Source organism: Calonectris borealis, chromosome 1 (genome assembly GCF_964195595.1).
Source record: "Calonectris borealis chromosome 1, bCalBor7.hap1.2, whole genome shotgun sequence".
Classification (NCBI taxonomy): Eukaryota; Metazoa; Chordata; class Aves; order Procellariiformes; family Procellariidae; genus Calonectris; species Calonectris borealis.
Window position 1 is genome coordinate 862220 of NC_134312.1, and position 27002 is coordinate 889221.

Sequence of the window (27002 nt, forward strand, 5' to 3'; positions counted from 1 at the left end):
AAGCCCGGAGAGATCCTGCCCGGCTACGGACGGGCTGCGGGGAACTGCCGGGGATGTGCAAATCCTGCCGAGGCTTTGGGCGGCGTGGAGGCACCGGGACGAGGTGGCAGCCTAGGGAACGGCCCCCAGGGACTCGTAGAAAGCCTTGAGGCCCCGGTGGTGCTGCAGGGAGGGTCTCTTCCCCACCACCTCCTGACGGAAGTTTTGCCTCAGCCAGCCGTAGACCAAACTGTGCAGGAAGCCCTGGAGGGAGACGGTCAGGGCCTGCGAGAGAGAGAGGGCAGCGGCGAGCGCTGCCTTTACCTGCCCCCGAGCCGCCCTGCGCTGCAGGAGCGCTGCAACCCCCATCGCCCTCTCCACGCTGGAGAGGAGCCGCGTGGGATCAGCGTGCGTGCACAGGCAGGGTGGGTGACAGAGAGACACAGGAGGTGGCTTTCGTCTTGGTGTGGTCAATAAAACAAGGCAAACACCGCGGCAGAGATGAGGAGCGAAACACCAACCACCAAACTGGTGGGGAAGAGCCCCGGCAGAGCCAGGCTGGGACCAGGGCTGCCACCGGCAAGCCGGGGCCTTTGCCCTGTGTCCATCCCGGGTGGCACCTCTTGGGTGTCACCAGCGTGGGCTGGCAGCACCCACAGAGCTCACCCTGCCTGGACAGGCATCGCTCTGGTCGGCCGGGATCAGTGTGCTCCCGCTCCCCTCGCCCGGCTCCTGCAGCCCTGCTGCTGCGGCACGGCGGCAGCACAGCTCTCACAGCCCCCCCATCCCAGCAGGGCCCCCCCACCCCATCGCCACTCACGCGTCTGATGGGGACAAATGTCCCAGCTCTGGAGCCCAGGAACCATTCTTTTACTTACTGTAGCAACATAGAGGACAAAGACCGAGGCAGGTTTGATGCTGGTGAAGGAGAGGAGGGTGAGGAGGAAGGCTGCAGATGGAAGACAAAAGGACACTCCTTGGTCTCCCTCGCTCTGATAATGCCTCATCTGGAGTTTCCCTCTCCAAGCGGCAAACGCCCTTCCCCTGTCACAGCCTATTTCCCATGGCACAGGGGTCTACGTAGGACAAGCACCTATGTGTACAACGAGGTCCTTCCCAACGCGCTGCCCAAGGACCTTGGGGAACTCATTGCCTCAGGTTTCTGTAAGGCTGAAAGCATAAATGGGCCCCCAAAGGGATGAGAGATGGCTAAAAAGCAGGTCCATCAAACACGATCCACCCTCCAGCTCAGGAAATGCTGCTGGAAAAAACTCATTGTAAGTGCTGGGTGGCTAAACCAGCCGCCGGTGGGACTCAACAGCGGTGATCGGGGCTGGCTCTCCTCTCATTCTGGGTCTGCCCAGCCACGGGGTCCTACAGACACCCAGAGGCTTTGCAGTTATCCAGTCTAAGCCTTGTCTGGGACCTGGGTGCTGTCTCAGCCCAGGAATAAAGGGGCTGGAGCAGGAGCTGCGGTGGCTCTTGCCTGCCAGGGCTGCGGGAGCTGCGGGGCATCCCCACTCTGACTTGCCTGGTGCCCAGCAGAGCAGGAAAACCAGCTGGAAGTAGTGAGAGACTTTGCTGACGCTGCGGATGCTCCTGCCCGCAAAGCCGTCCTTCTCCGGGGTCAGCAAGGGCGCCGCGGCGTTCCTCCGGCACCGGAGCTTCACCCTGCGGTACAGGAGCTGGGCGGCGGGGAGCGGCGTCAGCCGGGGCGCGCTGGCCGCTGCGGCCGGACCCTGCGCTCGCCGCGCTGCGCTGCGCCGCTGGCTTACCGTGCAGCAGCTGAGCACCAGCAGCAGGTACAAGAAGAAGATGATTTTCCCCTCCAGGCCCACGTCCTTCCTACCTACGTACTGAGAGGCGACGGGAAATCAGCGGGGCCACGGGCCAGCCCTGCCCCGAGCGGCTCCTTCCACAGGGGCAGGGCTGAGCCGAGCCACAAGCCCCTCGGCGTGGGAGCAGCCAGCACCAGGGCGCTGCCGGAGCTGGGAGCTGCCCCTCTGCCTCTGCTCGAGCAGGGACACCCCTGCCCCGTCCCTCTGGCAGCAGCTGCCCGCGCACCGCGGAGCCGCCGCCTTCCCGGCGTCCTGCTGAGCCCGCCCGCCCCCGGCAGCGTTGGGCAGCAGCGTCTGCCAGACGGGGAAGGGGAGGGAGGGACGGGCAGCCGCAGCGCTCACCGCGTAGCAGATATCCTGGGCACGGCGGATGAGGAGCAGGCAGCTGAAAGGACAGAGGGTACTGGTGGCAGTCCCCTGATCCCCCACCCCAAAGCCTTCACCAGCCGGAGGTGTCCCTTGCATGCCTTGCAGGGGTTGCAGCATGCCCGAGCCCATTGGGAAGGGGGAGGGGTGCCCCCCCAGCTCCCCCTCGGGGTCAGGGTGGCAGGGCGGCGGTGTACCTGGAGCAGTAAAGGCTGTAGGTCTCGTGGGAGCGGTTTCCCTTCCACGGCACGACGGGCTCAAGGGGTCTCGGTGCGATGTCGGTGAGGGAGGTGCCGCGGGCCATCAGCCGTCCCAGCAGCGTGAGCGCCGGCACCAGCCTTGCAGGGAGGGGCGGAGGTGAGCGCGTCCGTCCCGTCCTGGGCAGAGCTGGGAGGGCAGGCGTTGTGCCGCAGCCCCGCTCGGGGTGGAGAGGGGGCCAGGGCCGGCGGCTGGCACCTACCAGGCCAGGATGTAGGGCAGCCCCTGCCACGCGCTCGCCAGGCACCCGCTCCTCTCCTGCAGGGAGGAAACCGCCGGTTACCCGGGCCCGCAGGTCTCGCAGCAGCTCGAGGCTCCAGCCTCGCTCCGCCGGGACGCAGGGTGCAGGGGAAGCCACTAACGCCCAGGAAAAGGGGCTGCCCTCGCACCCCCGCCAGCTGCTCCCCGGGTTGTCACTGGGCCGGAGTGGCCGTGTGCGGGAAGGGCGATATCCTGCACCAGGGCAGGGGGTCACCAACCTGCAGAGCTGCCACGTGCCTGGCTCTCCAGCCGTGGACGGTGCGGTAGGCTTCGTACGCGTAGACAACAACCATCAGGAACGAGACCGAGTAGAAGGTCTGGGAGAGGAGAGGGAGAGCAGGTTCCTGCTGTCCCAGCGCCCCGAAGGCACCTTCCCCCTTCCCTCCTCGTGCTCTGCACCCTGATGTCCTGCTGTCCCCGCCGCAGAGCTGCACCAAGAGCTGCCGTGCAACATGGGAGCAGCTCTCCAAGACACGCAGCACCAAGACCAAATGGCCTTGTGCTGTCCCTGCGCCCACCCCGGGGAGGGGGACCGGGTGGCCTCTCTGGCCGGTGGCTTTATCAGGGCAGGCGGCTGCAGGCAGCCCTGACCACCCAGGTCCATCTGTCCGTGCTGGGCTCTAGGTGGCACGAACAGGGCTCTGCCTGTGTCCTGTCAGCAGCCCTGCAACCGCGGCGATGGTCGCCCTGTGCCCTATGCAGCCGGGCAGGCTGAGACACGCAAAGCGGAGCAGAGCTGGCCCTGCGGTGCTGAGCCCCTCCTGGTCCCTGTCTCCGTGCGTGGCTGAGGCAAAGGCCCCGTCGCCAGTGGGATGAGCCTGGGGGCAGGAGGGAAGTGGCACTGCCCGCCGGGGGGTCTGCACACCAGGCAGGGCAGAGAGGAGCCGGTGGAGCCACAGGCGCTGGGTGAGTTTGGGCGCGAAGGGGAGAGCACGTCTGCACCGGGGAGAGCCGAGCCCTGCTTTGCTCCGTGCCCGCGAGCAGCTGCGTTCAGGTTTGCCATCCCAGAGCTGGTGGCAGGGCACGGCGGGGGCGAGAGGGACGCTGCAGGGGGGATGCAGCACTCGCCTCACTGGGGCTAGGGAGAAACGCTGGCCGTGTGTCCCCAGGAACCAGCCTTGGGGCTCAGGACAGTAACAGGGGGAACAGCAGCCATTTCCCAGTAGGAGAAACAGTTCCCCACCCCGGGACTTCCCCGGGGACACTCCAGCCCGCAGACGGGTCTCAGCTGTTCCCGGCGGTACAGGATGAGGTGCCCAGCCCCCGGTGCCACCCCGTGTGTGAGCTGACGCCCCTACCGTGGCCAGCATCAGTCCGTAGGGGCAGGCAGCGTACGCCGGGATGAAGAGCGGGGCTGGCAGCAGCTGGATCGTGGCTGTGCTCAGCAGCACAGCGGCGGCCAGGAAATCTGCCAGGGCGAGGAGGAAGAGGGGGCGAAGCTGTGGGACGGGACGCAGCGTTAGCTCTGGCTGGCAGCTTCACCCCGGTGGCAGCAGCCTCTCCCTGGCTCTGCAGAGCTGCCACGGCCACGTCCCTCCCCGGGCCAGCCGGGAGCGGAGCTGGGATCGGCTGCTCTCCAGGGAGGCTGGTGCGAGTGTCCTGCACCTCCTGCCCCCCTCCAGTCCCGCTGTGCATTAAGCCCAGCAGCAGCGGCGCTGGCCCGGCTCTGCCTCGGGCTTAGCTGGGGCCGAAACCCAGCCCTGCGCCCCTGGGAGCCAGTGGCACTCACCTGGATGTGGCAGCACCGTCTCTGCCGGGAGGTGACAGCGAGGACCGACCCGCTGCCCAGGAGGCTGGAAGAGACGGGGCTGGCGGTTAACGTCCGGCGGGGCAGAGCTGTTGGTGCCTCAGCACGGTGGCTTCCGCTGAACCCATCCCGGCGGGGATCCTGTGCGCAGCCTCCCCCGAGACGGGCAGGGCCGGCACGGGTACGGGGTGGGTGCGTGGGGGGGTTCCCTCCCTTACAAAGGCAATGGGACGGGGCAGAGACCCAGGTGCGAGGCCTGATCCCCCCAGGTTCGGGGACCGAGCGGGCTGCGGGTAAGACAAGAAGCCACGTGCAGGCAGGGCTACGGCTGCTGCCTCCCCCCAGCACCGCAGGGCCCAGCCATGGCGAAGGGCCGGGGGGCAGAACCCACCTCAGCAGCGAGGCCGGCAGGTAGATGCACGTCAGCGCGAAGACCTGAGGGAGAGAGACCGAGCGGAGCGCGGGCTCAGGCGTCCTGCAGCGGGGCCACGGCGGGAGCCTCGGCTGCCCACGGCACGGGAGGACGTGGAGCCCCAGGCACGGCCGGACTCGCTCCCTCAGGCATCCCCGAAGCAGCGGCGGGCGGCCGGTGCCCACGCGTCACCGCAGAGCAGGCAGAGCCGCAGCAAAAAAGGCGTCTTCCCCGAGAGGCTGGGGCTGGAGCCCTTCGCTGGTGGTGGGCAAAGCAGAGGGGCCAGCGGCCGGCTTCCTTGCCAGCCCCGCGGTGCTGCCGCATGGGCCGGGCCCCTCGGCGGTGGCTGCACGAGGGGGTTTCCCTGCTGCACCCTCCTGAGCTGGCCTCACCGCAGCGCCTGGGTTTCCCTCGCCCGGGGCTGGGGAGCGCCGAGAAGCTGCGTCCCGCTGCGGGCCGTGCTGCTGAGAGCGGCTCCCACGCAGCGCGGCGTGGGGCTGCCGCGGAGCAACCGGCGAGACTGCCGGAGCCGGACGGCTCCCAGGGCCCGGTGAGTCACGCGGAGACAGCGGAGCAGCAGCAGCCGCCGCCCTGGGAAGCGCTGCAGGCCCCAGCGAGCACAAGCACAAGGCCGGGTGGGCTGGGACCCCTTTGCTGGGTGCCTTTTGCAGCACCCCCACAGTGCTGCCCCCCACCTCCGGCGTGGGGGAAGCCCCCTCGGCCAGGGCCCGCGGGGGAGGCCTGAACAGGGTCTGCAGCGTTTGGCAGCGGCTTTCCCAGGTCTCTGCAGAGGGTTTCCCGCACCCACACGCCTTTACCTGGTTATCCGAGAGAGCCGACGGGTGTTCCTCTTCCTTCGCCATGGCCGGGCAGCTCGGAGCCGGGAGCCTTCCTCTCTCCTCTCTGCCGCCGGGGTCCGGCCGGCTGCACCGCAGCAGCTCCCGCAGTCGCTGCTGGCTGGGCTCACTCCACGCCCCGTCTGCGGGGACACGGCTGCAGCTCTGCCCGCGCAGCACAGCCAGAGGAACCTGCTCGGCCGGGGCAGCAGGAGCTTCCCCACGGACGTGCAGGCTGCTACGTGCAAGTCCTGCGAGCAGGGAGGGGACCAGCCCCTCGTGCTTGCGGAGCCCAGGCGAACACGTGGCCGCCTCCTTCGCACCTCCCTCTTGCATGCCGGGGAGCGATAATGCAGCAAGAGACGCAGCTCGCCACGGGTGCTGGCGGTGCAGATGTGAGCACGGCCCTTCTCCATCCCCTGCGCCTCCCGGCTGCTTGGCCGCCTGCTGCAAACCAGCATCTGCAGGCAGGGACGGGCACCCCCACATCTGCTGCTACAGGCGCAGGCAGACTTCTCCTTGCTGAAAGGGGAAACTGAGGCACGGGAAAAGGGTCAGTGGGGCAGAGGAAGGCTGTGCAAGGCGAGCCCCAGAGTGCAGTGCCCTGGTCAGTGTCGCAGACAGTGCCAGCGTGCCACGGGAGAGCCGCTCTGCCAACACAACGAGGCCGGGCACGAGCGGGGAAGGGGCGACAGGAGGGCTCGGTGCAGGTACTTCTGCAGGATGCGGCCACGGCGCGGCCCCACCGGCTGCTTGCAGCAGGAAGCTCTGGGAGGGAAAGCCCACACGTGCGCAGCAGACGCTGCCGAGAGCAGCAGAAAGGCTGCTGGAGCAGGGAGAGGTGCCAGCCGGGACAGCCACCCCGCAGGCTGCCGCCACGCCGGGGAGGGCAACCGCGGCCGTGGCCCCCGACGACACAGGGGGTTCAGACATGGTGCAAAGGCGCGAGCTGCACCTTTACCGAGAGGACTGCATTTGGCAGGAGCTGGCACACGACTGCATAGACATGCATGAAACGCTGGTAAAAAGGTACCCGGCGCGGGGAAAGGGTGCTTGCGTGACACTGAGCCGGGCTCCCCAGGGAGCAGGGCTGAGCTCGCAGCGGGGCTGAGCTCGCTGCGCCCCGTGCCGCAGCCTGCACCACCGCACCCCTCCACCCCGGGCAGCTCATCCAACCTCCTCAGAGGGAGAGGGAAGGGCTTTTCTTACACACCAGCAGCAAATAATAACACGCTGCTGTTTGCACGGTGCTTTGAGGGCACAGCACCACCCCAGAGAAGGGGGTCAGACCCCCGAGGGCAGAGCGAGCCCCCTCTGCGGGGGCACTACCTCTCCCCCGACCTGCTGAGCCCCAGCAGCCTCGCGGGGCGTGGGGACAGAGCGCTGGGCAGTTCCCAGCGCCAAACCCCTCTGCATCCACTCACCCGCACAGCAACAGGACCGGAGGTGCAGGAATGAAGCATTTGCATTCCCGTACTCACCGGGACCTCAGGAAATCAAGGGGTTTGATAATTTTTTGATAATTTTGAAATCAAGGGTTTTCTGACAAGCCAGCAACGACCCCTGGGCCAAGCAATGCCCAGTCCCGTTCAGGCCCAGCCAAGACCCACCAGGTCCCAGCAATAACCACCCTGCCGTAAAATGTTTTTCACTCAAGTGGGCAGACAAGGATCACCAAAACCCAGAAAACCCAAGCTCCTACTACCTTTTCTTTATGCTCAAGCACACCATCTCTCCCCATCACAGGCTGTCACCTAATCCTGTCCCGAGGGCAGAGTGGGGTGTTTCGTACCCCCCCGTGGTGCTGCACATGCAGCTCCAGAGATGCTCACGTTTCCCAATGATCTAACAGCAAGAACATGCCAAATTCACAAGCCAAAAAATTTAGGTTTTTACATCTGTTCAAGCACCGTTTTTGCAAGACCAGAGAACGACAACACCGCGGCTGGGCTGTGCAGTCAGCAGCCGGGGCTGGTGGCTCTGGCGGACGCCAGCACCGTGGGCAAGAGGCTCTGCAGTCCGGCAAAGCGCGGCAGCGTGCCGAGGGAGGCGGGGGCAAAGCGCTGCGTAAGCACACGCCGGCGGCCAGCCCACGCACGGCTCATCACCTAAACCACAGGTCACCAAACAGCAGAGTTATGCTTCAAACAGGGTTTTTTCAGTTTTATTTTGGAGGGTATTGGCTGAATGGAGAGAGGAAAGAGGGAGGGACGTGGGGGAAGGTCTGAGGGAAGGAGTAGGGAGAGGGGCTGCGGGGGAACAGAGACAGGAATTGCACCGGGATTGCTGCCCAGGGTTGACAGCAACGCAGAGGACCTTGCTTTGGCAACTCCTGGAGATGTTCCCCTGCAGCTCCCAGCTGCCTCCTTCGTAGCTGCTCCCTTTTTCCTCCATCAGGTGAGGAAACGCTCCTTAAACCCTGCTGCCTACCGAGCAGCGGCTCCGCATGGTCCCAGCTGGACCCCATTTTGTTCCCCTCCTCACCATCACTGCCGCTGCCGCAACCTCCCCGCCGGCCAGTCTCTCTCCAGCTTGGCTGGCAATTGTTCCTGCCCAGCACCACCGGAGGAACCCCGACCCGCGGGTGGGGAAGAGCCGTCGCACAGTGCTCCCGGGACAGCGGAGTCGGTCCTGCCGCCTCTGACAACCACCACAAAAGCCACCGCCGCTTGGGATCTCTCCTGGGTTACTGCATTCTCCAGGCAGAGGCTCTTCCAGAAGAGCACGAGGCCAAAGGAGAACAGGGATCCCCTCTCAGCTTGCGCAGCGAAGCTGAAGCAGGAGGAAGCATCTCCACCCTCAGCCGTTGTGGGAATGGCTCCCCCTCCCGCAGGGTAAGATTTTGAGCAATCCCTGTGGTTTCAGAGGCACCACTGGATTCGAGCTTTCCAAATCGGGACCAGAGTCCGGGCTCTTCTCAGCAGATCCCTTGGCTGAGCCAACACTCGTATCGTTGACAACTGCTTCAAAGCTGAGGACCCAAGACCAAACGCTGCCTGGGACAAACTCTCCAATTTCTGTCCAGTTGCCTCCATCAGAGCAGCACGTGGATCCTGGTTGGGACCAAATGCCGATGCTCTCAGCCTGGCCTCTGCGCAGAGGCAATGTCCGTAGCAGCACGAGGAACTGTTTACTGCTTGGCTTTGTCATGCCCTCCCAAGACCTCCAGCAGGCACAGGGGCATGTTTTCCCTGAGGATTTTTTGAAGAGAAATTGGCACCAAGGGTTGCATTAACCGGAGCACTGCCCTTGCCTTCAGCAAGGTGGGATTTGTGGAGTGGGCTCCAGGGAACTCGGCCACTGACAGGACAAGGACCGTCGGCACAGCACTGGAAGGGGAAAGGACTCCGTCCTGCTCAGCTGCCGAAGCTCTCCGCGCGTCCTGGGCACTGGAATTGCAGGGGCTCCCTGTGCTGCGACGCTGCGAGGCGGGGCAGGGTGCGGCTGCTGGGGAGCCCCGCGCGGCTCCTGCGGCCTCTCAGAGCCCACTTCCTCTGCAAGAAAAGCGGCGCGCGCCGTGCTGGCCTCATCACGTGTGCAGGGGCACGCTGCGGTAAAAGAGCAGCAGCGGCTGCAAAGCTGCAGCCGTGCAAGGACCGTGCACTCAGATCCCAGAGCCGGCAGCACGTACCCCGCGCTGAGCAGCGGGGCTTGTCCGGCTGGAGCGGCAACGGCTCATTAACCCGGCTGAGCCGGCGTGAGCTGCCAAGGCACCGGCGCTGCCCAGAGACACAGCAGCTCCCTCCCGAAAAGCTGCCCAGGCTGCGCGGTGTGCCAAGGTGCACCGAGAGCTGCTAAATCAACCCGTTTGTTAACTCGGCTCCAGGACGCGGGTGAAGCCTGGGGATTGTTAAAACAAGACTTAATGCCAGCGTTTACAAACACTTTCCCTGTACTCTGGGACTGGGAAGTTGTGCTTCAGTAGCCAAGCTTTAATTAAAACTAAAGCAGGCGCATGAAAACAAAACTCAAGTGAGGTTTTGCCTACGCAGATGAGAAAGCTCTAGAAGCTTCAGTAAAAGCACAGCCGGGAGTAGCCGGTTCCCAGGGCTGGAGGCAACTGCCCAACATCGCTGGAAACAAACCGTCCCTCCCTGGTTTTAAGAGTGACCATTTAAATGTCAGCACAAACACTTCCTGCTGGGCACTTTTCCAGCAGATCCAGGCAGCACAGCTCTTCTGGCCTCGCAGGGATGCTCCTTCCCATTTCGGATAACGTAATGCCACCAGCCAGCACTGGACACTCAGTACCTGCTGCACCCATGTTTTTTCTCCTTGCATAACCTTCATGACAGAAAGCGTCGGCGCCCTGCCCCAGGCCTCAGGAGCAGTTCACGGCAGCACACCACGTTTTGGGCAGGGAAACCCACCCTGCTGACCCCGCAGAACCTCTCCCGCCCGCGGAGCCCGAAGCCCCCGTGCGAGCTGCCCTGAGACACAGCATTGCCCCCCCGGCCACGCGGACCAGCCAGGACCCAGGCTCGGCCGCGGTCGCTGAGCCCTCTCATGCCACTTGCTGCTTTCCTTGCGTGTCACTTTTCAGAGCCAGGTCCCTTCCCAGGGGAGCAGGCCCTGGCAGTGCCGGGGGGGCTGCAGCGAGGGATGCTGCACCCTAGGTGCCTCTCCCTGGGGACTGGGCAACTGGTGGGTGCCCTCTAGTGGCCCCAGCACCCCGGGGATCGCCTGGGGACATCCCCAGGGACCCAGTCTGTCCCTCCAGACAGATGGCTGCTTCCCTTGTCTCAATCATCAACCCGGCAGGGGGGAAGGTGAAGGGAAGGCAACAGGGTAAAGCCCGCCGCTGTCCCAGCCCTTCGACCGGTGGAGACACGGGCTTTGGGGGTAAAACAGCGCGTTCCCCTTCTCCAGCCTGTCGGCTCTCAAGGCACCCGAGCGCAGAGCTCAAACAACAAAAGGAGTCAGATTCCTACCACAGCAGAGGAGAGAGGAGTTTGCTCGTGCCAGCGCTGGTCTCGCCGAGCCCCTGCCCTCCCTGGCCCGGGGGCAGGAGCGGGCAGCTCCCCCAGCACGCTCACAGCCGCGCACCGCAGCTCCCCGAGGCCCTGCCCCTTCCCACACAGTCCGCTAGTACTCAAAACTCACGCTCTGGGTTTAGTCTTGCAACCGTTCTTAAATCGCCTATCACAGCCATCTTCCCACCGAGCCAGGGCTTTCAGCTCAGCCGTTCTGGGTTGAAGCAGTCGGGAGCCGGCAGATCCGGAGCACAACCGCAAAACGCAGCCATGCCAGCAGGGAGCTGACAGTGGTCCACCAAAGCCAGAGGTGTTTCAAAATGTTTTGGCTTCCTTCCTGCCGTGCTCACCAATTCGCAAGAAGTTACCCAGGAACCTCAAGGTCTAAGCAGCAGCAGGCCAGATCGTCATCCTCACAGTGTTTACTGCAGGCCCAGGGCACACATTGCCCCCAGAGCCGTTACCTTCTGCCCCTCACTGCTGCTTGCTTCTTCTATCCCAGCAGGAGCAGTGCCTTGCTTCCAAAAACAACATTGGGGAACATCCAAGACTTCACTCAAACTCCCAAATGCTCAGAAAATGACTGCTGAAGGGTCAATGTGGCTATTTCAGCCTTTCCTCAGTTTACTTTCTGCAACACCCTGGTTTTCCCATGTCAAACAGGGTCAGAAAGCTCAGAGATCTGCTCTAAAAGAACGGCTACATAGCACCTGCTGGTTTGACACCGGTGGGGAACCACTGCTCGCACCACTGCAGTTACAAGGGTTCAAACTGTTCAATACTTAGGACAACACCCTTCCTCCTTCCTGGGAAACACCGGTAACTGCAGAGAGAATCCCTGGTCAGCAATGAAAGCTCACCGTAACACGCCGTGCCGTCGGATGGGCCCCAGCGCTACGAGGAGCTGCTGTATCCACTGGTATAGATTTGGCTCTAGGTAAAAAAGCTTTTGAGAAATTGCTCAACATCTTCTGCATTTGGATGATGCTGGTAGTTAAGATTCATCCTTCCTGCAGGCTTTCAGCTCTTGTCTTATGTTATTTTAGCACCGTGTTAAGTGCTCCCCCCCCGCCTTCAAATCTTTTAAGTCACAAGCTGTCCAGTGTTCGAAGATACAAGCAAGCTCCACTCTAACAGAGCTCCTCACCCTACGCCTGACAGGTACGGATTTTTTAAAAATTGTGTTTAAAAAAGCATCAGTATCTTTTTTTTTTTTTTTTAAATCAAGTTCCAACTCAGAGCAAATTCTCACAGCAGAGAGCAAGACAGCACTGTGATCCTACTGGAACAGTTGGCACAATTCTACTTTAAATTAGTGCTAAGAGCACTAGTTTAAGCCCAATTGTTTGCTGAAAGCTCCCTGCTCCATCGCATGGCTGGAAAGAGGTTACACCACAAGTGAAGTGGTCTTAGTTAACAATCAGGAAGGTGTTACTATGCAGAAGTAGTTAGGAATAAAAGCTACTGTCTCATCTCTTCCCAGAGAGCCACCAGCTGCTGTAAGCCGACTGTTTTGTAATAGTTTGCTTTTCTTCTGGGCTGAAATGTAGAATAGTCAATATGGCAGTTAGCGTCTGCTGGCGCCCAAGAGAATCTGGCAGTGTCAAAAATCTATAAACAATGTTTTTGAGGTATTCCAGGTTGGCTCCCTCTCTGCTCTTATCTCTGAAATTCTTCTCGATTTCGCTTTGAAGTGCAGATACCTCTTCCCGGTGCTTCTCCTCCTCAACCAAGATTTTCTCCTGGAGCTGGTGAACTTGCATTTCCATCTTGTGCTTCTGCTTCCTCAGCGCTACAATTTCCACTTCTTTGCGAGCCAGCTGCTCTGCGTACAAGAAGAAGGTGGGCTCGCTGGTGGCAGAGAGATGAAGAGCCTGGGGGAGAATCTCTGAGGAATCGTTACCTGGCGAGTCATCGCTAGTGACGTCAGTCCCTGATGCTAGGTAGTTTTTGGATCCTTGAAGCCCGTAAGGCAACGTGACAGATCTCAGCTGCTCCAGCTCTTGGTCCTTTTCTGCCAGCACCGCCAGTGCTCGGTCCCGCTGTTTGTGCATCTCCTCCTCCAGCTTCAGCGCCCGTTCCCTGTAGTCCAGCTGGCATCGCTCTAATTCCTGCCTATGAATTTGCTGCAGCTGGGACAACTCTTGTTTCTTGGTTTCCATGTCCTGCTGGTGCTGCTTCTCCATCTCATCAGAGGACAGCTGAAGCACAACATATTTCTCTTTCAGGTCAGCCAGCTGCTCCTGAGCTTCCTCCAGTTCTTTAGCCAGATTGCCATCTTTGGCCGACTTGTTCTTGAGAACCACTTGTGCCCTCATCTTGTACCTTTCAAACTCCTCCTTCAGCTGCTTCAGCTCCTGCTGATAGTACAAAGCAGTGGCCTTCTCGCCATCCCCAGCCTCCGTGCCCTTTGGCAGCTCCAGCTCACACAGCTTCTCGATGTCCAGAGCGGGTTGACTCTTCTTAGCTGCTGCCTGCAAGAGCTTCTTCAGCTTCTCCATTTTATCCTTTAGAACATTAACATCAAGATTGGCTTCTTCTACGTGAACATCGACAGGGGATCGGCTGGAGGCAGCGATGGCCAGGGTTTTGTTCTCCAGGTCCAACTGTACGATGCGGTCCTTTAGCTTCTGAATGACCACTTGGTCTTTCTGCTTGGCTTTTTCGTAAGTGCCAAGTAGTTCGGACACTTCGGAGACTTGGCCCTCCAAGGCGGCCACTCGCCGCTCCTCCATCTGGGCGTGCTGGCGGAGCTGCTCCTCTGCCTGTGCAGCCTGAGAGCAGAGAGACACGGCAGGGTTAGATTAGCTCAACAATCTGGGCAGGAGCGCTGCGGTTTACACAGGGGCTTAATTCTGCTCTGCTGAACTCCAAACAAGTGCAGGGCCATCTTTTCCCCTAGAACCCTACGCAAGCCACCACACTGACTTGCCTTGTTGGATATTTGTTTGTTCTGGGATAAAGTAAACTAAAAGCATTTTTGCTTTTGTTCCCTGCTCTGCAGAGTTCCTGTTACCAGCATTATCTGCATTGCTGCAGGTGTGCGGGGGGGTGGGAAGCAGCAAACTCACGTCACAATCTGCTACAGGATTTTTTTTGAGACCTGCGTGTGCTCTAAAGCCTTCATACATCTAACTGCAATTTACTTAAATGCTATGCTTTGTTGTACTGATATTAATACAATTCAGTGGTTTCTGAGTAGCTACAGTAAACACCTGGTGTTCACAGTTTTTGCAGCTATTGAGATCCGACTGACTAATAAGTACCCCGGACAATGGCAGCACTTGACAATCAGCACCGTGAACTAAACCACAGCCAGAGTCAGGTCACCTTCACCTCCCTCAGAGAGAAGCTGTTAGAGACCACTTCTAAAAAAGGGGTGAATTGCATTAAATCAGCCTGATGCTTCAGATTAGAAAGAAGAAAACTTGTTCCAGACTGCAAGGAGATGAGGAAGATCCCATTCCAGCGTGTTTCCAGATGCAAATTCGGTGACTGGTGCCAACCCCTGAGCACATTGCCCCACAACCCGCAAAGTTACACAGGTTCCTCTTTTCCACCACATCCCTCTTTCTAGCTCTTCGCCCTCCCCCTGCATGCACACAGGCTAGAGTCTTTCTCCTGTATTTACCTTTCTTCTTTCCCTAGAGCACTCCAAGCTTCACTGAAGAAGGTTAGTTGGAAGGTATCTCCTTTTTACGAGCTCCTGTAATTGTACCTTGCATTGCACTTGGATACTTTATGAGACAAGACCGCACTCGTTGCCATGGTGGGTCAGAGGAAAGGTCTCTCCTCCCAAGCCCAGCCACTGTCACACCAGTCGGTAACATGCTCGGAACCAAGTGACACCGTGGAGGACAGTCACCATGTAATCACCTCAAAGGTTGCTCCCAAATCCAATGGTCACCACCCCCGATTAATGATTTACATGCTGCATCACAAACAGCTTTTATTTTCCTCAGGGACTATCATCCCATCAAAGCCATGATGCTCTCATTCATTTCAAACCTCTTGGCCTCTGCGGGACTGGGAAGGGGAATTTGTGCTCCTCCAGCCTCAAACCCTGCCCCAATCGCTGCTGATACATCCCACAGAGTGAGCGGCGCCAGCGCCCACGCAGGGAATTACCTTCCGCATCTCTTGCAGCAGCTGCACTTGGAAGTGGTTCTTCATGCTGGCCATCTCCTCCTGCAGGTCCTGTATCCGGGGGTCGGGCTTGTTGTTCTCCTCCTGGACAGCCTGCAGCTCTCTCTTCAGGTCTTCCACCTCCTGGCTCAGCTGCTTGATCTGCAGCTCGTACCCCTCCGCGCGGTCAGCCATGCACGCCCTCCCGGCCAGCGCCTCCCTGGTCTCCTCCAGCCTCAGCTCTGCATCCTGGCGCAAAGTCCTCTCGTTCTGCAGCAGCTTCTGCAGCTCTCGCAGCATGACCGCGTGGTCACTCTGTTCTTGGGCTCGGTCGTGCTGCTGCGTGATCAGACGGGCTTTGGTCTCGGCTAGCTGTTCCTGGACAGACTTCAGCTCTGTCTCCAACTTCTCGGTCTCGTCCTCTGCTTTCTTAATGGCGTCATCCAGGTCCTGCTTCATCTTCTTCTTGTCTGCTTGGTAGGAGGCTTCCATGCGGGACTTCTCCTGCGTGACTGTTGACAGAGCACTGGTCAAGGTGGCCAACTGGGTCTTCAGCTGGAGCACTCTTTTATCAGCCTCGCTAGCAGCAGATGACACGTCCCCGCTGCTCGTGCTGATGCCGCTCTCTGAACCGCTCGTCTCTTCCGATTTAAGGGACGAAGCGGCAGCCGCGAGCTTATCATCCTCAGGCCCTGGTTCACCCTTGGTACTGGCCAGACTGGCCGCAGTGTCTGCGCTGGTAGCTGTCCCCACGCTATCTTCGCTGTGAACCGAGCTCCTGTCATCAGCAGAATCGGCAAAGGAAGAGCTGGAGCCAGCCACAGACGCAGGCTGAGCCCCGCTTGAGCCAATGTCTGCCTCATGAGACACGGACAATACTTTCAAGCTGGCTTCCAAGGCTTCCTTCTCTTTCAGTAGGCTCTTGTAGGCTCTGACGACATCCTTCAGCCGAACCTGGTACTGAAGAAGCTGCTTCTTCTGCGATTCAATAGTCTCTAGAAGATCTTTTTTACTCGGGCCACCTCCAAAGTTCATGCCAAACTTCTCCATGATTCATGCAATCTGAAAGGAGAAAAACAGCACAAAGGCTAAAAGGGCGGCAGAGACACATTTGCGACTGGCAGGAGCACGCGGCTAAGCAGGACCTCCATCCTGACCCCCCCAGGACACCACACGGCTAATGACTCTGCAGTGCATCCCTCTCCATGCATTGAACCCCCTGCAAGCCGCCCGCACGCCCCAGGGCCCGCAGGTGCTCTGAGGGGAAACGAGCTCGTGCTACGACTCGGACGCCTCAAGCTTCTCAGCCAGAGCCAGAGAAAATGCTTTCACGCCGCGTACAGCGCTACCTGCCACTGCAGCCGCTCCCCCTCAGGCCAGCCGGGGGGGTTTACGTCTATAAACGCCTCGGTTCTTACTTTTCAAGAGAAACAGCCCCTTGGCAGCACAGCTGCCTGCTGTGAAGGTAATCCTGCTACTGCCAGCTCTGGGTGCGGGGCTCCAGCCCGCAGGGGTCCCCATGGCAGGTCGAGGAGGGGGCCGGGTGTGTGTTGCGCTGCAGAGGACCTGCCGCGCAGGGGTGGGGTGTCAGCACCCGGGGCCGGAGAACGACACGGTGGGACAGGGACTCAGCGGCGTTCGGGGGGGTAAGCTGCGGGGGGAGCACTGGGGGCAGCCGCTGAGGCAAAGGGGCTGCGGTGCAGCGGCAGAGGGGCCGCAGGGCTGGGGCAGAGGGGCCGTGGAGGGCAGGAGAGACTGCAGGGCCGTGGTGGAGGGGCCCGGGGGCAGGAGGGGCCCGGGGGGCAGGGGAGGCCCGGGGGGCAGGGGGGCCCGGGGGGGCTTTTGGGCAGTGTCGGGAGGCCGGCGGGGCAGGGGAGGCCGCGGGGCGGCGGCGGAGGGCCGGGGGGGGGGGGGTCACGGGTGGCCGTGTGGCCGCGGGGGGCCGCAGGCCTTACCTCCGGGCCGGCACCCGCTGCGCACGCGCGGAGCGCCGCACGCCACTTCCGCCGGACGCCCCCTGCCGCTGACGCGCACTGCGCACGCGCCTCGGCGGAGCACGGGTAGGGCGGCAGGGCCGCGGGAAGGGGTGTGGCCAGCGGGGCGGGGCTATAAATAACGAGGGCGGGGCCAGATGTCACAGGGTGTGCCAGAGGGGGCGGGGCTCCTCAGCAGGGCGGGGGTCCCCGCGAGCGGGGGGGGGGCGGTACAAAGCGCTGGGGGCGGGACTTGTCCGTGAGGGGCGTGGCCTGATAACACGGGAGCAGGGGCGGCAGCCGTGGGGGCGAGGCGGGGGCGGGGCGGGGGCGGGGCCCGGTGCGCGGGGGCGGGGCCCGGTGCGCGGGGCGGGGCCTGCGGCGCGGCGGAGCGCGGAGGCAGCGGGGTGGCAGCGCGGCCGTCCCGTCCCGTCCCGTCCCGTCCCGTCCCTCCCGCCGCCGCCGCCGCCATGGGCCTCACGGTCTCCGCCATCTTCTCCCGCATCTTCGGCAAGAAGCAGATGCGGATCCTGATGGGTAAGCGCGGGGGCGGCGGAGCAGGGCCGGGCGGGGGATGGGGATGGGGCACGTACCGCTACCGGCGCCGGTGACACCGCCTCTTCGTTGCAGTGGGGCTGGACGCCGCCGGCAAGACCACCATCCTCTACAAGCTGAAGCTGGGTGAGATCGTCACCACCATCCCCACCATCGGTGAGTGCCCCGGCACCGGGCAGGGCCCCCACGGAGCACCGGGTACCGGGCAGGCCCCCCGCCGAGCACCGGGTGCCGGGCAGGGCTCCCCATCGAGCACTGGGTACCGGGCAGGGCCCCCACCGAGCACCGGGTACCGGGCAGGGCCCCCCATCCTGTCTCTGACAGCCGGCACCGGGCAGGGCCCCCCCTGCCACATCCCGCAGGCTGTGCCACCCACCCGGGTACTGCTTTCCCGTGGGTCCCCCGGGCCGGGGTGAGATGCGCCGCATGACACCCCAGTGCCCCCCCGCCCAGCCGTTACCCTCCCGTTATCCCGTGCCTGTCCGGGTGCTGGGGCACGGCCGTGGGTGTGCCCGGTGGGGAGCCTGGCTCGCACCCCAAAATGCCACTTGCGGTCCCCGGCACGGGCATCGGCCCAGACCACTCGCCCCGACCTGCGCTGTGGCTGCGAACCCGAATTTGCTGCCCTGATTGCCTGCCCCGCGGTGCCGAACGTGGAGCCGGAGCCGTTACGCCGGTGAGGTCTGGCTCCAGTCCGGAGAGTGCAGAGGTGCTTTCGTGGGCAGGAGGTCGCTCAGCCCGCGCGGGTCCAGTCTGCCCGAGCCGGGCAGGCAGGGCAGGCTGCTGTCCTGCCAGATCCGGGGTGCAAAGCCTTCCGCGGGGTGCTCAGCACCATCTCCCATAGCATCTCCCACACGCCGATGGAGGTGGGTTGGGACCGGGCTGAGCGATGGGTCGGGGGGCTGGTCACCCGTGGTGCACCGCGCTGGCCAGTGCTGCTGACATCTTCATCAGTGACCCCGGTGATGGGGAGACAGCCCCCTCGGCAAGCTCGGCCCTGAGCTAGGAGGAGCGGTTACACGCCGGAGGGTCGTGCTGCCGTCCAGGGGGATCTGGGCAGCCTGGCGAAATGAGCAGAGAAACCTCATGGCGCTCAACCAGGGGAAGGCCAAGTCCTGCTGGAGAGCAGCTCTGGGAAGGTCCTGGCAGTCCTGGTGGGAAGCCACCTGGGCAAGCACCAGGCACGTGCCCTTGTGGCTTGGGGCCACCAGACCCAGCACTGCGAGTGGGTCGGGAGAGGAGGTCCTGCCCCTCTGCTCAGCTCTGCTGCGACACCTCGGGGCGCCGGGTCCGGTGCTGGGCTCCCCAGCAGGAGAGACAGGGACATACTGGAGTAAGTCCAGTGCAGGGCCATGATGATGGCGAAGGGACTGGAGCATCTCTCGTACGAGGAGAAGCTGGGAGAGCTGGGGCTGCTCAGCCTGGAGAAGAGATGGCTCGGGGGGATCTCATCTGTGTGTGTAAATCCCTCATGGGGGGGGTAAAGAAGATGGAGCCAGGCTCTCCTCAGCTCTACCCGGAGGCAGTGGGCACCCTCTCCCCATGCCCCTCCTGTCCCCCCGCAGGGTTCAACGTGGAGACGGTGGAGTACAAGAACATTTGCTTCACCGTCTGGGACGTGGGCGGCCAGGACAAAATCCGACCCCTCTGGAGGCACTACTTCCAAAACACACAGGTCTGTGGAGGGGGGACGTGGGCAGGGCAGGGATAAACTTCATCAGCTGCGGCAGGGCTGGCCCGGGGTCCCTGGGGCTCGTGGCCTGGTCCTGTCTGAGCGGGGCACGTGAGTGGCCGCGGGGAATGCGCCCGGTCCCCGGTGTGGTGGCCCAACTGGGAGCACTGGGACCTCGCGTGGGTGTTTGCCCCATGGGAGGGGTCTGGCGGAGGAGCAGGTGAGGGGGCAGTGCCCTCCCCGGGGTGCTCTGGCTCTGTGGGGGGTGCACGGGGGGGTCCGGGTGGGCAGCGGGGCTGCTCTCCCCCTTGGTGAGGGGGTGCCTGTGATGTCCCCCTCTTCTCCGTGCAAGCTGCCCACTGCAGCCTGGTTTCTCCCGCAGGGTCTCATCTTCGTGGTGGACAGCAATGACCGAGAGCGAGTGCAGGAGTCTGCCGACGAGCTGCAGAAGATGGTGAGTGATGGGGGGGATTCGGTCTGGCAGGGAGCGGGCGTCCCCCAGCCCTCCTCCCGCTCGCCCGGCTCTGCAGCAACGCCTGGGTGGGTGCGAGACGAGACCCGGCTCTGCTCTGCCTGCGACGCGGAGCAGGGGCATCCGTCCGGAGACGGGCTTGGGGACCCGACAGCGACTCGTCTGCCAGGCAGAGGCTGGACCTGCAGGGATCGGGAGCAACTGCAAGGGGGAAAAATGGCCAAGAAAACGCGGTTCTAGGCTTTACTGAGTCAGGGCGTGGCTAGCCGAGCACCCAGGGCACACGGGGAGGGGAGGCAGCGTGAAGACGACGTCCGAAAGCCAACCTGCGGGGGGGGTCATTTACTCTGTGGCACGGCTGCCTGCGCGGGCAGGGCACCCTTGGAGGGGGAGCTGGCGCAGAGCAGAGCGTGTCGCAGCCTGAGAGCGGGGAGAAGGGACGGGCGGATGCCCGCCGCCTGCTTGCTGTTGTTTGGAGAGCGCCGTGCCCGCTCTCTTGCGCTGCGCCATGGCGGTCGCTGTGCCCCCCCTCCCCTGCAGCCCCACGCTCCAACGCGGGCGTCCCCTCTGTGAAGGGCACGGGTGCTCCTGGAAGAGCGTCCCGGTGCCACCGAGACCTCCGGGCAGCGATGGGGGCAGGAGGGCAGCCAAGGTACTGGAGGTGAGCGGAGGAGCTGGAGAGCCCTCCCGGCTCTTTGGCTCTGTCCAAGCCGGGTCTCGCTTGCCGGGGCGCCGGCGCTGCGGAGGCTCACCGAGGGCTCACCGAGAGCCGCCCTGCGGCAGCGCCCGGCTCAGCCGTCGCCGCTCTCTCCGCAGCTGCAGGAGGACGAGCTGCGGGACGCCGTCTTGCTGGTGTTTGCCAACAAGCAGGACATGCCCAACGCCATGGCGGTGAGCGAGCTGACCGACAAGCTGGGGCTGCAGACACTGCGCAGCAGGACCGTGAGTGGCCGGGTGCCGTCCCCGTCCCTGCGGGAGGGACCGGGGGGCCGCGGGGCCGCTCCTGGGGAGCGCCGGGCTGGCGCCTGCGGAGCCCGAAGCCCTTTTCCCCGTCTCCCTCTGTTTTGCAGTGGTACGTGCAGGCGACGTGTGCGACCCAGGGCACGGGGCTCTACGACGGGCTGGACTGGCTATCGCACGAGCTCTCCAAGCGCTAGCTGGGCCGGCGGCACAGGGACCAGAGGAGCTGGGGACGTCTCTTCCAACCGCTGTTTTGTTTGGTTTCCTTTGTTTTATTGGGGGGGGTGTTTTTCCTTTCTCCCCCGAGTGGCCTCGTCTCTGTGTGTTTATCTGGTAGGACTTGAACCTCAAGGACTCTTTGGGCAGCTCCACTTCGCGGTGTCCTGCCTTCGCCCCGGCAGCGCTGCGTGCTGGCCGTCCCCCCCACCTGCATGTGCCGTCTGCGAGAGCTTGCCCGGGCCTGCTGGGGTGGCATGTCCCCAAGTGTCCCCGCTCCTCGCCCGGAGCCGGCGGCGGGGGCTGAGCTTGGCTGGGAGGCAGCCCTGCCGCTGCGGGACAGGAAGGATCCTCCTTTTTATCCTTCGATAAACTTTATAGGTCTCTTTCTCTCGGGGAGGGGGCGTATGGCTGCGTAACGTGCTGTTGTATATCGAGTAATTAAACACCTCCACTTTGTACCCTGCGCCCGGCGCGTTTCTGGCTGGCTGCGAGTGCCGCCTTGGAACCGCGCTCCCCGACGTGCCTCCTCCACGAGCGTCTCGGGGCAGGGGGCTTTGGGCCGTAATAAAACCCTGCGTGCGCTGTGCTGGGGCGCAGAGGAGGTGGGCAGAGGCTCCGAGGCGTGTTTGCGAGCTCCTTTCCTCGTCCCCCGGTGCCGGGAGGGGGCCTGACCCGTTTTATGGCCGCCCCGGGGTGCCGTCGGGGTGGGTGCTGCCTGAGCACAGTGCTGGTGCCAGCCCGGGGGGGGCTGCGGGGTCGGCTCAGGCCACGTGCTGCAGGAGTGCTAATTGGGTTGTAATTAGTGGGAGCGGGCAAAGCCAAGTGTTTGGCAGCCCAACGGCGGCTGCGCTCTGGCAGCGAGGGGCCAAGCCGTGGGCACTGGGGGAAGGGGGAGCAGACTGGTGCCGGGAGCCCACGGCCGGCGGGAGGCAACAGGCAGGGAGCGTGGGTGGGGACTGGCAGCAGCAGTGCCACGCGTGGCTGGGGGGCGAGGGGCTGCCTCCCAGTGAGGGGCACGGGCAAGCTGCGGGCCCTGCAAAAACGCGCTCCCTGAACGGAGCTGAGCCCTGCGCTGGCTGTCCCTGCGGGGATGCGCTGGCTGTCCCCCCCCAGGCTGTCCCTGCGGGGATGTGCTGGCTGTCCCCCCCAGGCTGTCCCCCCCAGGCTGTCCCTGCGGGGGTGTGCTGGCTGTCCCCCCCACACTGTCCCTGCAGGGATGTGCTGGCTGTCCCCCCCAGGCTGTCCCTGCGGGGATGCGCTGGCTGTCCCCCCCCAGGCTGTCCCTGCGGGGATGTGCTGGCTGTCCCCCCCCAGGCTGTCCCTGCGGGGATGTGCTGGCTGTCCCCCCCAGGCTGTCCCTGCGGGGATGTGCTGGCTGTCCCCCCCAGGCTGTCCCTGCGGGGATGTGCTGGCTGTCCCCCCACGGGCTGTCCCTGCGGGGGTGTGCTGGCTGTCCCCCCCAGGCTGTCCCTGCAGGGATGTGCTGGCTGTCCCCCCCAGGCTGTCCCTGCGGGGATGTGCTGGCTGTCCCCCCCAGGCTGTCCCCCCCAGGCTGTCCCTGCGGGGATGTGCTGGCTGTCCCCCCCAGGCTGTCCCTGCGGGGATGTGCTGGCTGTCCCCCCCAGGCTGTCCCTGCGGGGATGTGCTGGCTGTCCCCCCCCAGGCTGTCCCTGCAGGGATGTGCTGGCTGTCCCCCCCCAGGCTATCCCTGCGGGGATGTGCTGGCTGTCCCCCCCCAGGCTGTCCCTGCAGGGATGCGCTGGCTGTCCCCCCCCAGGCTGTCCCTGCAGGGATGTGCTGGCTGTCCCCCCCCAGGCTGTCCCTGTGGGGATGCGCTGGCTGTCCCCCCCACACTGTCCCTGTGGGGATGCGCTGGCTGTCCCCCCCACACTGTCCCTGCGGGGATGCGCTGGCTGTCCCTCCATGGACTGTCCCTGCAGGGATGCGCTGGCTGTCCCCCCCACACTGTCCCTGTGGGGATGCGCTGGCTGTCCCCCTGTAATGGCTCAGGTGGGTGCTCAGTGCACCAGCACCCATCCTGCTGGGGGGCTTCCACCCAGCCCAGGGGTGCCTATCTGGGGAGCAAGGGGGCAGTGGGGGCTGGGGCAGGGAGATGTTGCTGGGTCCTTTTGCAGCCTGGGGAGCCAAGGGGGAGGGGGGACCCAGACCCACCCCTCCGGGGTGGCAGACTTGGGGCTGGCCCTCTGCACGCCCCTTCCCTCGGGGCAGCCGGGGGCAGCCGGGGGCAGCCGGAGCCCGAGGGCAGAGCTCGCAGGTTCCCAGGGCTCAGCACTGCTGCCCCAGAGCCCCAGCTCTGCCACGGAGCTGATGCAGGTTGTTGCCTTTGGTGGAGAAAAGTGGGGGGACAGGAGGAGATGGGGGGTTCCCCGGTGCTTTGGTGCAAGGTTTCCCCGGAGCAGTTGGCGCTGGGGTGCAGCACCGCGGTCCGGACGGGTGCTGGCTTGGAGCCAGGAGTGCTCACGGTGCAGAGGCGTGAGAGCGGGGCCACGGGCAGAGCACGGGGAGCCCAGGCTGGACAAGAGGCGGGTGCACCCGAGGGGGCCCCGTGATGGAAAGTGGGGGTGAAGCCATGGGGCACACATCCATCCCACCCGATGTGGGGCACCAGGCTTGATTTACAGCACAGCTAGAGAATGCGGGGACTGAGAAAGGACCGGGAGAAGCCCCATCCCGGCCAGTGGTGCATCAGCCGCTGGGCTGCTCGGCTGAAAACCAGCCTCCCCACGATCGCAGCAGCCTCGAGCTTCGAACGCCGCTTTGCAGCAGGGGACAAGGTGATGCCGGTGCCTTCGCTCGCTGCCACGGCTCCTGGGGGACAGTTAATCCCTGCAAGGTGGGTGACGTTTCACGGCTATGTTGGACGCCCCTGTGCCCATCAGCTCCCGGTGCCAGGCTCCCTCCCCTGGGACGCGGAGGGTCCTGCTGGCACTGGGGACAGCTGTGGCCCCCCATCTCCCTGGGGACAGCCCCTGGGGGGGACTCAGCTCTACGTCCAACATGCGCAACCCCCCTGCGCCTGGCAGCATGGTGCACTGCGGGGCTGGAGCTCTCAGGGAGCCGGGGAACAGGACAGCCACTCACTGCGAATAATTTAATGCCCCATTTAGCACCCGTTGCTCCAGCCGGGCCTGGACATCACCCTCAGGCTGAGACGAAGTGCCCTGAAAATGCCAGCTGTAAGGCCGTGGGGTGTCCCTTTGGCACCGACCCCTGCCACCTCCAAGGCAGCAGCCCAGGAGCGCACGTGCCGTTAGCCCTTTGCAGCCCCGCCGGTTCGCTGCCCGCTCTGCCCTGGCTGCTTCCAGCCCTGCCGATTCCCTGCAGCCCCGGCCACCGGCGGGTGCCCGGCTGTGCCGGAGTCCCCTCTGCTCCGGCGGTGTGGCGAGGACACGTCCCCTTGGCCACGCTGAGGCCCCTGGTTTGCTCAGCGCTGTCGGTGCTGCAGGAGCCCGCAGGCAGGAGTGCAGGCAGGAGAGCTTGCTGCCCGCTTGCTTCTCCAGGAGGGATTTGCAAAACTTGCCTGTGCCCAGGGCATTGCACAGTCACAGCAAGGGGCGGGGGGAGCGAACGCCCCGGCTGCACCCCGAGCTGCGGAAGGAGCCCCCCACCACGCCGCGGCTGCCGGTGAGGGCTCTCTGTGGCACGGCGCCTTTGTATGAGCTGCCGAAGGGCTGGGGGGTCCTGCCCTGCATGCCCTCCCCGCGGCCAGGCACCCCGAGGGCTGGCTCCCCGCAGGTCCCCAGCGCCCCGCAGCATTTCGGGTGCCCCAGGAGGGCACCTGCAGACCCGCCTGCCCGGCCGGCCCCTGCAAACAGGGTCCTACACCGGGCGAACGGGCACGTCGGCGGCAGCATCCCACGCCAGCCGCCGGCCCCTGCTGAGGTCTCTTCTAGTGGGTCCGGCAATTTCAGTTTTAATTGTTTTTGAAGGGCTGGGTATGAATCGCAGCTCGGCTGCCAAGCGGTGCCGCAGGGCCTGGGTGCTGGTGACCGCGGCAGCCGGCCTCCTGCAGCCCCTGAAAAATACACCCAAATCCAGCCGAGTCACTCCGTGTTTCTGGAAGCAAAAGGCTCCTTCGGAGCTGCCGTGGAGCGTTTGGAGGTCCCGGCCTCAAGCAGGCGTTTCGCAGCCTCGCGCTGCCCAGCCATGGCTGCAGCTTCGGGTATTGCCGGGGCACGGTGGTGGCTGCTGTGCAGTCCTGGTCTGCCGCCATCGCAGCAGTGCCACCCGTCCTGTCCCCATCCCCGCCCCTGGGGCTGAACATGGTTGAAATCCCACCGCCGTGGGCTCCGTGCGTGTCGTGGAGCTGCCTGGGGCCGTGCTGGCTCTTTGCAGCCCGGCTGCGCGGCAGCCCACGGCATCGCCCAGGCTGCGGCACACGGGCAGAGGGAGCCTGCAGCCCGAGGGTGCCGGGGGCTCGGGGTGGCCCCGGGCGTCCTTGCTCACCTCTGTCTTATGAGACTGCTCAGACATTGGAGATGTCCCCGTTCCCATACGGCTTTCCCCAAGAGCTGGTCAGCAATACATGCCATGAGTTTGGCAGGTCTCATGGCATGCAGCACGCTGCCCCGGTCCTGGGATGCTGCCGCAGCTCAGCCGGGTGGCCAGGACAGACAGACGGCCAAGACGGGGCTGGGGCCGGTGCAGCCGCTGCGCCGTGGCTGCAGGCGAGAAAAAGCCTTCAGTGCGTCCTCAGAGACGCTGTCAGCATCCCCCAGGACTGAGCAACCGGGATAATGGCTGCCAGCTCCTGGGATGGTTTTTTTCACTTAGAAAAACCCGTGGAACACTTCTTTTACAGAAATTATTTTTTCTTGCTTAAAGAGACACAAACTAAGCTGGAGCCTGACGTTGTCCTGGGGGAGAGAGGGGCCCCCGGGGCTGCCCAGGCTGCCCTCAGAGCGGTCTGCTGAGGGGCCGTGGGCGCGTGGGGACGGTGACCGCCGCGCAGCGTCCCTGCCCCGGCCCTGCAAACGGGGAAAGCCCTCACCTCGGGCTGAGCCCCCGCAGCTGGTTTCCTTTGGCTGAAGGAAACAATCATTTTCCTTCAAGTAAAGCCGTTCCTTCAGCCCGCAGCGGTGCTCCGCGCCAGCGATGGGCGCCTTTACCCTGGCTCCAGCGTTAAATTCCATTTCTAAACAAACAGAAACCCAAAACTCTTTATTTAGGTCAAGGACCTGCCACGTGGCCAGGGCCTGTCGGCTCTGCAAGGTCACGGTGGAGGGACCAGTGTGGGATCCGGGACGGCGGGAGCTGGTCCTGGCTGTGCCGCACAGTCCTGCCCGCCGACCTCCCGTCTCCGTAGCGGGGTGTGCTGAAGCGATACCGCGGCTCGGGGGCTCGCCGGCAGCTACGGGCAATCGCCGGGGGGGCACAATAGCCACAGCGAGTTTTTTACCTGCTTGCCCATCCTGCGTAGCCCCTGTTCCCCGTCTCCGGAGACTCCCCAGCTTTCTGGTTAGGGGAGCTCCCTCCGGGCTAGAGATTTCTCCGGAGGTGCCAGGAAGAGTCCCCATTTAACAGCGGGGTGTCCCCTGTTTCCAGGGGGCCGGTGACACACGGCGCTGCGGCAGGGATGCAGCGTGCGCCTGGCAGGCGGGAGAAGGGGTCCCTGGCCCCGCTGCTCCGCATCCTCCCACGCATCCCCCGCCGAGCAGCCCCCGGCACCCGGCGCAGCGGCGCTCGCAGCGGTGACGCACCGCGCGTCGGCAGCGGGGAACGGGGGGCTCTGCAGAAGCGCCCAGCACCTGCACCGGTGCCTGCTGCCATGGCGTGGTGCATCGGCGCTCGCGGCAGGGTGGATGGGAGCGGGGGCATTGACTATCCCTCCCCACACGCAGTTAATTAACTTCTCCCAGGATAATTTAACGGTATTGTAAATAGGACGGGGGGAAGCTTGAAGTGGACGGAGGGATGCTAACGAGGGGATGCAGCAGCGAAGTGGGGCAGTGCTGCTGCCTGCCCTTCTGCTGCGTCCCGGGGGCTGGGACAGGGACACAGCACTGGGGATGGTGACAAATGCCCCAGCGTGACGAGGGGCTCCCTGAGGCGCGTGGCTCCCACTGCCTGACCCCAACCACAGCCCCAGGGACCTGGCTGTGGTCCTGGTCCCCACAAGCCACCCAAGGCAGCTGAGGAAGAGGCCGGTGGCTGGGCAAAGCCAGGCATGAAGTTTTCCTGCCTTGGGGTGGCAAAACTCCCGCTGGGACGGATGCAGGTGGGCATCACCCCGCTGCGGGGGCGGCGCTTTGGGGAGCTGCCGGGGGCTGTCCTGGCCAGGCTGTGCCCCAACCGGAGCCGGGCTGAAAGCACCGGCTGGGATCAGAGAGGGTCTG

At 63.9% G+C, this 27002-nt stretch overlaps 3 protein-coding genes across 6 annotated transcripts; 1 reads left to right on the forward strand and 2 right to left on the reverse strand.

The window, feature by feature from the left end:
• Positions 1 to 938: 938 nt before the first annotated feature.
• Positions 939 to 7589, reverse strand: LOC142078565 (uncharacterized). 3 transcript variants are annotated; one of them, XM_075141265.1, is made up of 10 exons: positions 5680 to 7589; positions 4841 to 4884; positions 4432 to 4495; positions 4001 to 4141; positions 2921 to 3019; positions 2644 to 2699; positions 2381 to 2521; positions 2160 to 2202; positions 1755 to 1835; positions 939 to 1664 (listed from the first exon to the last, which is right to left on the reverse strand). In XM_075141265.1, exons 1-10 carry the CDS (start codon positions 6184 to 6186, stop codon positions 1272 to 1274), a joined length of 1569 nt encoding a protein of 522 aa, XP_074997366.1. In that variant the 5' UTR covers positions 6187 to 7589; the 3' UTR covers positions 939 to 1271. The 3 variants fall into 3 exon arrangements, with proteins under 3 accessions (XP_074997366.1, XP_074997382.1, XP_074997373.1); XM_075141281.1 differs by lacking the exon at positions 4001 to 4141; XM_075141272.1 differs by lacking the exons at positions 939 to 1664; positions 1755 to 1835; positions 2160 to 2202; ... (1 more) ...; positions 2644 to 2699; positions 2921 to 3019 and having other exon boundaries at positions 3026 to 4141.
• A 256-nt stretch (positions 7590 to 7845) lies between these two features.
• GCC1 (GRIP and coiled-coil domain containing 1) lies at positions 7846 to 16853 on the reverse strand. Of its 2 annotated transcripts, none has more exons than XM_075141232.1 (3): positions 16751 to 16853; positions 14799 to 15857; positions 7846 to 13444 (listed from the first exon to the last, which is right to left on the reverse strand). In XM_075141232.1, the coding sequence occupies exons 2-3, from the start codon at positions 15843 to 15845 to the stop codon at positions 12140 to 12142; spliced, it is 2352 nt and encodes a 783-aa protein (XP_074997333.1). In that variant the 5' UTR covers positions 15846 to 15857; positions 16751 to 16853; the 3' UTR covers positions 7846 to 12139. The 2 variants fall into 2 exon arrangements, with proteins under 2 accessions (XP_074997333.1, XP_074997341.1); XM_075141240.1 differs by lacking the exon at positions 16751 to 16853 and adding an exon at positions 16214 to 16497.
• A 286-nt stretch (positions 16854 to 17139) lies between these two features.
• Positions 17140 to 21109, forward strand: ARF5 (ARF GTPase 5). The gene is made up of 6 exons (XM_075141207.1): positions 17140 to 17305; positions 17399 to 17479; positions 18889 to 18998; positions 19378 to 19449; positions 20284 to 20409; positions 20538 to 21109. Exons 1-6 carry the CDS (start codon positions 17239 to 17241, stop codon positions 20622 to 20624), a joined length of 543 nt encoding a protein of 180 aa, XP_074997308.1. The 5' UTR covers positions 17140 to 17238; the 3' UTR covers positions 20625 to 21109.
• The last annotated feature ends 5893 nt before the right edge of the window (positions 21110 to 27002 follow it).